Source organism: Aptenodytes patagonicus, chromosome 7 (assembly GCF_965638725.1).
Source record: "Aptenodytes patagonicus chromosome 7, bAptPat1.pri.cur, whole genome shotgun sequence".
Taxonomy (NCBI): Eukaryota; Metazoa; Chordata; class Aves; order Sphenisciformes; family Spheniscidae; genus Aptenodytes; species Aptenodytes patagonicus.
In genome coordinates this window covers 38,505,230-38,517,314 of record NC_134955.1, presented here as the reverse complement: position 1 = coordinate 38,517,314, position 12,085 = coordinate 38,505,230, and the positions used below count along the sequence as shown (strand labels likewise).

At 35.0% G+C, this 12,085-nt stretch overlaps 1 protein-coding gene across 4 annotated transcripts in view; it reads left to right on the top strand.

Annotated features, from left to right (window-relative positions):
- Positions 1-12,085, top strand: part of CDIN1 (CDAN1 interacting nuclease 1) — a 128,367-nt gene that overhangs the window by 21,994 nt on the left and 94,288 nt on the right. For 3 of the 4 annotated variants that reach the window (XR_012995912.1, XM_076344930.1, XM_076344929.1), the window contains exons 2-5: positions 4,264-4,309; positions 5,173-5,237; positions 8,513-8,573; positions 11,558-11,630. Coding sequence is in view for 3 of the 4 variants with exons in the window: in XM_076344930.1 (XP_076201045.1) it covers positions 4,264-4,309; positions 5,173-5,237; positions 8,513-8,573; positions 11,558-11,630 (245 nt within the window). In the remaining variant the exon portion in view is untranslated. Of the gene's footprint in view, positions 1-4,263; positions 4,310-5,172; positions 5,238-8,512; positions 8,574-11,552; positions 11,631-12,085 lie in introns of those variants that run through there. The other variant, XM_076344931.1, reaches the window with a different exon arrangement.

Below are 12,085 nucleotides of genomic sequence, written 5' to 3'. Positions count from 1 at the left end.
AAAAAGTGTGGAGTTAAAGATGAGGGAAAGGAAACTCATTTTAAAAGGAATAGATGAAGCGAGTGGAACTTGGTTTTGTATCTAAAATTTAATGTTTTCAGTAATCTTGGAAAATAAAGTAGAAAAGTGTAACTTTTATCTTATCCCTAAAAAATTAATTATTTGCAAGGGCTGATAATATAATATTTGCAGAAGTTGTCATGTTTGGATTTTCTCCTGGTGAGGCTGTAGTAAATAGCAAATATTAAGTTGGACAGCACCCCAAATCTTGGGTAGATCTGCAAGCCTGCTTTGTTGAGAAGATGATCTGATCCAATTAAATTCTTTTTGTCCTTACTAGCTGCTTCCTGGCCAGAGTTTTATATCAACTCTAGTTACAAAGCACTGATCCACATCAGCATATTATCTGTTACTAGTTTGTATATGAATACTCAGTGCAAAACAAAACATTTCTGAAATACTCTCCAGGGATGATAGCATTCCTCCTCTACCAAATTCTGGGATTCATTAGAAGAGAATGGTCTAAATTTTACCCTTACATATTAAATGACCGAAAGGCATAGTCTTTTTCGAGCACCACACTTGCAGTTGTCTTTTTAGCTTGTCCGATCTCTAAGTTCTTAGAATTAATTTCTCTTATCTCTTGTTCTGGTCTGACTTGGGCATCCCATTCTAAATGTGGATGGACTTTGATATCTGTAATACTTTTTTTTTTATGATACGAAAATTTTTGTATCTCTATGTCATTTGGAACCTAGAAATGACATTTCATTTTAAAAAAAATAAAAGTTTTTTTCTTTAAAAAAAGTGGGCATTTTGTAGCAGATTTTAGATTTCATGGTTTTCTGCCTAAATCTGGTTATATATTGACGAGCACAAAGTGCATTAGGCATTCAGATGGAAGTATGCCACCGACATCAACACAGAGTAACAAAAGGTAAATTGGTTCATTATGGATGCTGATGTACAAGAAAAAGAGGATATTTGAAGAGCGAGGCTGGTTGCTTTGAACAGAGCTCTGGGAGTTAGATCCATTACCATCTGGAATTGCAGAAGAAAATGTTTCCATGGAAGTGGCTGCTACAGAACTTAAGAGGAAAGTTTGCTTGTTTTCCTGGGAAAAAAATTTAGTTCTACAAGATGGATAACAAGTTAATTTATTAATTATTTAAACTAGGTAGTACTCGGAATTATGAGTTTGGGGGTTTTCATTTGTTTTTTTCAGAAAATCAGCAGATCTACTTTGGCTCTACAGTTGATTCTCGACAAAAGAGCTTGCTCAACACGAACATGTCTATATCCGTAGCCTTCCAGTAAGCCATGAGGCTTACTAGAAAGCTTATTCCGTAAGAGGCAATATTGCAGCACAGAAATGTTATTTTGAATAAAAGATATTTTTGGTGTTATGTTTGTTTTCCAGGATATCTCAGCTATATTAATTTGTCTGCTCGTTTGCTGCTTTGAAATCCTGTATAGGAGCATCAGAGGACGGATGGAGCCCTAGGAATTTGGCTGCTCCTGTAGAAGTAATGATAACTTACATGGCAGTATCCCTGCTGTCAGTATCAGCAGTTGTGATTGTGCTGTCTGGCAATGCAAATGCATGTTCATGACTTCTGTCCCCTCTCCAAATACACAGTACTGTCTTTTTCAGCACTTTCCGAAACCATGATGTCTCAGTTTTCTGTCAATGGCATCTTGCAATAGATGCTCCAGCCGTGTTTTGAGGAGCTATTTCATTTTGCCAGGAAGTTGTGGCAATGGAATTGTGGCAAGGAAACACTGAGTGGCAGATAAGTGCTTTCAGTGTTTAAGAGGAGAACTGCGTTAACCAGAAGAAACACAGAAGCAGCCATGTGAAGATATAAATCCACTTCTCCTGGGGAAGGGGAAAGATCTTCTAGTAGTAAGGCTTGACATTCTTTGAATGGTATTATTGAAATAATTCTCTTTGTCACAGTCATAATGTTTTTGTACTGCAGTCCAGTATATATCCAACTTGTTCAGTTATTGGACCGAATTTTTTAGTGTTCGTGGTAAGTCCTAAATGATCTGAACAGTTGGAAGCACAGGAGAGGAGTGTCGGACTAAACTGAAGTAGAAGGGCAAAATCCAAGGACTCCAAGGGAACAAATAAAATGGACACAAGTCAGGAGTGTGAAAAAAGGGATATGGTCTTAATTCTTTTTGATATGTCGGTGGGTATAATAGGATAATGGTACAATAAGTACAGTAATCATACTGGGAATAGCCTAAAAATACAAAAATTGGTATGTCAGTGGGAGAGAAGTCAAACCAGAAATCCAGTTAAATGCTGTCCTGTTTTGGTTTGGTTTTTTACATATCTTTTCTCTAAATTCAGTTTTACCATTATGACCGTGTAAATCTCCCAGATAATAATAGTTACGTGGAGAGCCATTAGGGGGCCATATGTATCCAACTTATTTATATCCTGCAGGTTTTTTTTTTAAATAAATCAACTTGAAATACCTTAACTTTGCATATGTACATAGCCTGTGTAAGTGTATAATCTTAATTTCTTTCCTTTGTTCACCTTCTAATGATTACATGTGCATGTTGAAGGTTGCCATAATTAGATGGTGCACATTTTGGGGAGGCATTGTGGTACATATCTCCTGGTCTCTGTGTCAATTGATATATATTTAAGAATATTTAAATTCTTGACTATATTGTAATTTATTTTTCTGTAATCCATTCATTTCATAAATCTGTATATTAGTCGGTTTATGTTGCTATCATTTTTCTACAGTTTTAACATTCAGTCAGTGAGTACTCAGGGTAAACATTCTCATGTGTAAAATACCGGAGATCAAGGCTCAGCTTACTGCTGTCACACAGATGTTGCGCTGGGCAGACAAGCCCAAAATACCGTGTTATGGCAAAGATGCTGGAAGCACAGGTATGGATAAAACAAACCAGTAAGCTCTTTATATAGCACTGTGTCAATCTACTTGCTTTGTTGCTAATGCTTCGACTGGTTGGTTTAGAGGTAACATTTTATATTGTGCTGTGTAGACATACTGTCTGTTTAAACCCGAACAAGCTATTTAGTCATTCTGTGCCTCAGTTTTCCCTTTTGAAAATGGGAGTAAGACTTCCTTATCTTAAATTAGTATTTCTGAGGTGTGGAAATTGCAAGGAGAAGGGCCATTTTATGTATGGAGAGAACATTTACATTTAATGTACATATGATGTGATACAGGTGTTAAATTCACATACAAGAAATCTGGCAGAAGAGCAAGACTTTAGACATTGCTGAATCTTTGAACTACCTATGCTATGCCTTAGTAGGTAAGTTCACAAAAGGAAAAATATTAATTATTCATAATGCTTTGCTGTACCATAAAACTCGATTTATTGAGACAATAATTTGTGCAAGTTGCATGTAGTAGGAAAATATATCAGGAGTAATTAATTGTATTCAGGATGTGATGAGGTAGATATATCCACAGAGGACAATTGAAAACAGTAGCGGTGTGGTATTGATTGCCTTTCAGAGGGCAAAAAAATCCTGTCCCATTTCTAAATGTTAACAATTCAGAGAGAAAAATTCCCACTTGGGAAGAATGCTTTCCAGGTTGCTTCATTGCCAGGTGTTTGACATTGAGTGGAGCCTTAGATGAATGAAGCTTATGGCAGCTTTTGGAAATGACCGACTCCAGGGAATCTCGGCTTCCTGCTGTGAAAGTTTCTATTTTCAAAGCACATCAGTTTCAGTGGGAATGTTCCAGTGGTCCCATATGCTACTTCTGACAGAGGGGGAAGTTTTTAACCTGAATATGAGACAGCTACTGAAGAGGTTCCCTTGCTGCTAACAAAATGAATTTCAATATGTTGCCAGTGAACAAGCAGCATGTTCCCAACTGCTGATGGAATTTAACTCCATCAATTATTAATGGAAATTTTGCTTTGTTTTCCTTTTTGCTTGTTCCCTTTTAACTCAGCTACCTGCTCCTGATAGGACTTTGTAGGTTCTGAAGCTGAAAAAGGAATCACCCAAACAATACGCTCGTTTGCTTTGAAACTCTTGCTATATTTTCCTCCCCTCCCTCGTACGCTCTCTCCTTGACCTAGCAGCAGGAAGCCTTTGTCTGAGGTGTTCATCTGGAACAACTTTTCCACACTTGTTTTCATGTTCTGTTAGATTACAGGGCAGCAGGCCTACCTTTGAAGCTCCCTTCTCTTTTGTTTCTTTGCGGTGCACTCCAGTAATTAACTTTGTCCTTCTTTTATTTGTTCCAGTCAATCGCAGTCCACTCTGCTGAGCATCTTCTCCCAGGAGTACCAGGTTAGAAGTTTTCTCCTTTGTGAGGGTTGACAGGTGCCTAATTGAATGATGAATGTCCCTTTATTTCTTTGTAATTGAACTGCCAGCTTTCTGATTGGTTTGGAGGATGTTCCCTTTTCCACATCAAGCACCGCCTGAGTCTCAGTGGATGGCTGCCAAGCCTACCCATCCATCTGTCTAATAACATCTAGCCTTTGCTTATTTGGTGGACCTGTAATAAATTATGCTAAACCATTATTATTCTGACAATAATAATTTCCCTGTGTTGCGTGGTTCCATGTGCTAAATGTTTGCTGACTTGCACTGTCAGTGCTGCTTTCCATTGCTGACAGAGATGATGATAAATGACCATTGCCGGAGTGGCAGAAGGCAAGAGAGGCAGAAAATGGAGTCATTTATCATGAGATGACAGGTGTCAGTCAAGTGGCAAGTCTCTATGGAATTACTTTTTGTAGTTTTTCAAATAAGTTGTTTTTAAGCAATGTTCTTCCTGGTTAAAAATGCCAATTGAATTGTAAAACTAGAGTGCACCAGACTTAGATGGAATTGAATTGAGGGAAAATTAATACAAAGGTTGAAAGAGAGAACAAGTTTTTCTTTGCCCTCTGCAGCCTTCAGTAAACTTATTTAGATTCAATTATTGTGACCTTATTGGCTTTTACATATATGGTACATTGCAGTACAGTCTGAAGACGTTCAATTCAATAGGTAGATTGAATGTCATTTCTGTACAGAATCTAAAAACATAGTTCAGTTTATATATCAAAGTGTAGCCAAGGAACCTGTGTTTGGGCAGTCGTGATTTCTGTGTTTTGATCTATGACACATTTGTAAGACTCTTTGTTTGTTTTTTCATTTTCTAGAAACAAATCAAAAGAACACACGCCAAGCATCACACTGCTGAAGCTATTGAAACTTACTACCAAAGGTATGACCTCCCCATCCCGGTTAAGAGTATCATCATAACTATTAATTGTTAAGGCAATAATAAGTAAATTAGCTTATTAGCTTATGAAGCTAATTTGCTTAAAAATAAATTAAAAATTTGGGATGAGTACAGAACGGTTCACCTAAAAATGTTTTTCAGTGAAAATGCAGAAATTTTTCAGCTTTTGATCAGTCTAATTAAGAAAGGGTTTACTTCCTTGGCTCTAAGTCAGGATAAGCAAATATTTTTTACAGTATATGTGATAGCATTTTATATATTGCCTATAGTTTGTAATGACAGGATTTCTGTGTCGAGACTAATATTGATGATAACTTCCTTACAGCAAGTGAGCTTGTTCTTTTACAGTTGCTTGTACTTTTAAAACAACATTTGTGTTACGTTACAAAAAGTTACATATTAAATTCATGTATTGGCAGTTAAAGCACTAATTTTTAGATCACTCCTGTTTTATCAACAGAAGTGTCAGAAATAGCTGTTAAGGGAGGCTAAAAACCTTTATGTCATTTTACAGTATTTCACAATTGTTTGCATCTTAAGCTAATAAATTGTATTTGCTACGCCTTATAGTTTGTCTGTTACTTCTATAGGCTTTACTAAAAATACTGCGATGACATAATTGGGGCATACTGGTAACTGGTAAAGATACCCGATTAAAATATTACTTTGTAGACTGACATATCTGAGGAGCTTGCATGGCAAGTGATATTTATGCTTAATATTAATCTGTATGAATCAGGAAAATAAACAAAAAGCCTTTATTTGTAAACAATTAACTGTACTTCCACAGAGTCATATATTAAAAACCTAAGCACAGCCTGATTATATCAGACGCTGGTTTAGAACGTCTAGTGTGAATTGTGCTGTTTTGGGGGTTTGATTTTCTTTTCTTAGTAGTTGTATTGTTCTGTAAAAAATTGTACTGGATCACATTGCACTTTTCCTAGTGTTGATTCTTGTTTAGGAAGAATATTGGCTTAAAATTTTGTTGTGTTAATAACCATGTATATACAATACTATTTTTAATTACTTTTCACTAGCACAGTTTCAGTGAAGTACCCTATGCTAATTGTAACTGCTGTGTAAATAACCCTTTTCTTAGAACACATGTAAATAATTTCAATCATTTTTATGATGATTGTGTTACTAGTTCCAACAACTTAAACCTGAAACATGGGACCAAATTCTGCTGTATGCAAAGCAGCAGTTGTATTGGTGTCAGTAAGGTTGTAGGTATGATTAAGTTTGGCTCACATTAGGTAGGTGGATTTGGTCTCCTGTCCCCTTCTGTACTGTCTGAAGTATGATAGCAGTACATAACTTCATGCATAATGCATTAGTTATATGGTGGTGGTAGGGAAAATCATTCTTCATGCTGTTTCTGGGTATTTCATATTGCAAATGTATTAACATGGACGAATAAAATGCACGTGTTTTAAAATCAGAGATGTTCTGGTTAATAGTTAGAAAACTCATCTCAATCCTGTTTTAGTAGATTTACTGTGTAGTATGTTTCGTAAGCTACAGGGGCAGACTACTTGAGTCAGAAGCCAGTTTGAAATGCTTCAAGCGTAAACATGACAAACACGTCTTCTCCTCTACTCTTTTGTAGCATCCATCTTACACTGTAAGCCCCAGTCTGTGTGGTATGCTCCTTCCTATTCCCACCCACATACAAGCAAATAATTGTCTCCTATTGCTTTCCTAGGTCAGAAACTACCAGTGTTTGAAGGTAGTCATTTCCAGTGGTCCCTGTTGCGAGCAAGTAGAAGTACAGTTGAGTGGAGTAGTTTCTGCTGCTCTGCTGAGACTTACTAGTCTTAAATTTAGGCAAACACAAAGACAAATTATGAGAAGGATCAGCAAGCTTTTCAGAACAGTATTGCCATCAACATGTGAGACCTGTTAGTCCATAATGGAATTGCCAGTAGCATTAGAAATACCCAACAGAAAATTACTCCATTGTCAGCTGTAGCTTTGCTGTTCTGTTCGATCAACTAGATGCACGTTTTAGAACAGTAATCTCAAGTAAATCTTCCTGGTTAGGTATTTTGTTTATGATCTCTCCTTTTTTCCTTCTGTTACAAATTTTCAATGTTTAACTATAAACAAGGCATCTTGTTTTGTGGTTTTTTTATGTGGAATTGAAATAGGTTACAGCAAAAAGCTTTTATCATTTCCTTTATTCATTAAGCCTCAGAATAACTTGCAAACAAAAAGCCCTCTAATCATCTGTGAAGAGGTTTATGTAAAGGTGTTACACCCATTCCACAGAAAGGTAAAATGATAAAGAATTTTAATGTCTGTAACTAATGAGCAGAAGAGTGGCTTCTGATGGATAGATAATGATAGAGCTGGAAATGCTGTGGCCTTCTAATGATGTCAGTAATGATGTGCTATACGAATACAGATAGGATAAATGAGCAGGTTCAAATGTTGGTAACTATTGTTCTTTTCCACATGACTGCAAAGCACATAGTATCTTCCAATAATACAGTTTCTTCCCATCAACTCCTGAGAACAGGTTTTAGGCATTATTGAAATGTAAACATCAAACAGTGAAAGTAACAGAGGTGAGGAAGGCGATATTGTGGGATGCGGTGATCAGAAACATCACTTGTGTATCCATATTGGTCTAATGCTCTTAACCAGAAATGTTAAGCCTTTGCCATTGACAGGACAAGGACTTTCTATTGCCCTTTATTGGATCCTAAATATTTCTTCTTTTATTTTCTCTTTAGGATATTAATTTGATTGTTAGAATCTGATTTCACTAAAGTAAGTTTAGTGTTTAAACTACTGCCCAGTTGATAAAATCTGGACTAAATTTAAGAATTTATGGTTTTATGCATAGTAGTGAATTGAGTAAGATATACAGTGCGCCATCATAGTTGAAGGTCATGTGGAACCCAAAATCTTTGCTGTGAATAATAGAGGTTTATTTGTCTGTGATGCATCTTTAAGTAGTACAGGTATAATTTATTTGTATGTCATTAAGCCAAAATTTTTTTTAATTTCTTGATTTATTGTGTTTTTTACCAGTGACTTAATTGAGATTGATCTATCTTGCAGATGAATAGGAAACAACCCTGGAGAGTTAGTGATTCTTTAAAATACTTATTTCTTAAAAGATATCCCATTAAATACTCTGTACTGAGGTATTTTCCCCCAAATGAAAGAGATTCACAAGGGATACTGACATGTATAAACTGGCCTTTTCTTGCCACTGCAGAATTACCTGGCTTTGTCTTGTCTAGGTACCTAAACGGGGTGATGAAAAATGCAGCTGCCCCTGTATTACTGGAGCTGGCCAATGAGGTAATCATCTTTACTTTTTTCTTTAATCTTCCAGTGTAAAACCTGAGGGGCATATCTGTAGTGACTTTAGTGAGAAATGTAATTAACCTAAAAAAAATGGTTTCAAGGCACATTAGACATTTAAAATGGTTCCCCAGTCTGTTAGTACTTACAATAATTAGACAAAAAGCCCCATTTATTAATAAATCAGTTAATGTAATTAGTCTCTTAACTTCAAGGCGAATGTGTAAGAAACTCCAAATTTGTATTTTGCAGGAAATTTCAGGCAGACCATAGGTCTCTAACGCACAAACTTACTAAAAATTCCCACATTGATTAAATGGAGTTGCATAATTTTTACTTATGTTTGATTCCTTGTTTTTAATAACAAAACCCATCTAAGATTTTTTTTTTAATAATAGGAAGGGTGAAAACAGTTCATTTTCCTGACTCCGTTTATTTCTGCTCATATGGATTAGAGGATGGCTAATGAGAACTGCTTAATATAAAGCAATTAAGCAGAATAAATTCCTCAGTATAGCCATTTCCTAGAAAAGCTGGTATATGAAAAGTTCAGTGCGGTTGCCATTAAAGTCTTGACAAAATTATTGGTGCCGTTTATTAACTAGAATATGAATCTGCCTTAGGATGCAAGGTGTTATTTGCATTAAAAACTGCTATCTAAAGCACTACCTTAAAGGAGATGTAAAAAGTTTGAAAGAGTGGCAGTGAGCCTCCTAGAAAAAAAATTGATGAAATATCTACCCCTTAAACTCTAAAATATTTATTTACAATAATAATAACAATACAATAGCTGATACTCCTTGGAACTGCTTATGCAGCGCTCAAAGGGATAGAATGAAATGTATGCTGGTTTTTGTTGCATTTTAATACAAAATGTAAGAAGGAGGCAGAAAATGAGTGTTTGCATTAAAAATTATATGGCACTACAAACATTAGCAGCAAGTTCTACATGTTACATTAGTAAGAAAGGATGGTTTCTCTCTCATGTACATTGCTGCAGCCAGCAAATGAGCGATTACCTATCAATTACTAGAAGGTTTTAATGGTCTGTGAAGTGTCCACATATCCTGATCATACAGTTAGCATAGAATAAAGGACTTATTTCATATTAGTGGTAATGTGTAGCTTCTTACCGTTTCTGGAAAAGACAAGTCTTAAAGTACTGAGAATAGAATGTACTTTACATAAATAAGTACAATCCTGTTAAGAATTTAGGAAAACAACCCGATTCGTGATATATCACACCCATATTATATGGGAACTGTCATAAAAATATTTCAAGCACGAAGTAATATATCTGTTACTGGTTCTTTGTATATTTTTTCCCATTGATTTAGAGATGATGCATATAATTTCTGACTCTAGTGAGCATATCTTTGCTTATATTATACTAATGCATTTTTGCAATTCAGATCAAAGATATCTGCAGTTCAGAAATAAATAAAAATTAAATCTAAGGAAAGGGAAGATACACAAAGAACTTATTTGCTTCTGATTTTGTAGTAGCAGGTATATAAGAAAGGCAATGCATTTTGTGACTGCTGCCTAATGCATTAGGGAAATATGGCAATAACCAGCACCAGATTACTGCTTCCAAACAATCAAGCTGCCATTTTTATATGATAGTTAATATTTAAATGACATACTCTTGCATCTGCTGACAATTGATGTAATGGTAATACTTTATGAGTCAATATATATTTAATCAGTGGAAACTGTAAAAATTGATGAGAAATATATAACATAGGTGCATTATAGTGTGTAGCAGCTCTGTTAAATAGGAAAAGCTCCATATTATTATCTTTTGGGTTTGTTTTTTTGAGGGTTTGGGAAACTACTTTTTTTTTTTTTAATTTTATTTGCCAGCTTCTTCGTATTGTATATGTAGTGCAAAAGGACTAAAATATATCTCATTTTTGTTAGATAGGAATAATAAAATAAGTCACTGTTCTCTTCATACAAATATTTTCAAGTGAGATTTGAAGCACTATGAATTTTACTTACATGCTAAATTCTGACATGAAACATGATGGCCCTATTTCAAAGAAAGATGGACACATGATTAATATGAAAATTAGGGAGATGCAAGTACCTGAACTAATAAGGTAGTCCTTATTCAGGCTGGACTACCTTCAGTAATTTCACCATTTTTCATGTGTCAGCTCTGATGTGGGTTACTGGAAATAAGCAGCTCCGTGGAAAGCATTTCTCTCTACTTGGGGAATTTAAGGGCATCCAAGTACATACATATTTGGAAAAAAATTTATGCACAAATGAAGCCACCTTTTTTTGTCTAGTTACTAAATCAAGATAAAATTTTTGTATTAATATTGAACTTGAAAACATGTCAAGAAAAATTCACTGTGACAATGTGTGAGCAAGGTTTACTGTCTCATAGTTAAAAGATTCACTAAAGGAATATTATAATGGTATCTAAAAAGCTATTGTAATTTCAGGTGGAACTACACCATACATTTCCATACATATAAAAACTATTGAAATGGAGGAATAGCTTTGTTAAAAAGGAAAACAAAAACTCTAAAGAAATTTTGACCAAGCCCAACACATCTGCTGGAGATGTTGATATTAAGGATATGTGGTATCACTTGACAGGTGCCACATACAGTGAGTATTCACAGCCAAGGATCACCACTTCTTTTCCTTGGCAAGTAACCTTACAAAAGGCATTTTACTGTCATCTTTTACAAAGAGTGGTTCAAATGCAAAATGTACAAACATAATAACCAGTAATATATGTTATCTACTTTATTTGGTTTTCCGCTGGATTCCGCAATCCAATTCCACTGTGGATTGCTGTTACACATTTGGTTCAAGTAGTTGAGCTTAATAATTGGGAAAAGCTACTGTTTCATCTCTTTTTGCTCTTTATTTTTAATCTACAAGGAGATTACAGTGCTGACAAATGTGCGTCTAAATGCATTTACCTCCTGAAATTCTCTTTTTATTTTTGTTGAGGTAAGGTGGACTTTGCCCCATCATTAATGGCTCGTATTGTGTTAGAAAGATTTCTACAGGAAAAAGAACAAACCATCCGTAAGTATCTTAGTTGTTTTTTTTCTTTTGTGTTTTTTTAATTTTAGGATATTTTTATTTCAACTTTTCTTCTGACTATGATATAAAAATAATTAACGCAACACTGCAAGTGAGTTAATGAGGGTAACATTTTAAGGCTGGTATCTTCAACAGCTAATGATGGTTAAACTATGTAAAAAGACCACCCACAATTTAATACTAGCCAAATGAATGCTTTCTTTTTCCCTCTTAGATTTTCAGAATATCTGTTCTTTCAATAAAATGAAGGGTATGGGGCTCACACTACACTTAAATGTTTAAAGCTATGTATTTTAAAAGTCAGTAATTACTAAGAATAGGTCTTAAAAATAAACCTAAGCCACTTTTTAATTTTGCAACATTGGAGAAATATTGCTGTTAAATTATTGCAAAAGTGCATTTAACTGATCTCAGTACAAGAAAATAAAAAAAAGAAA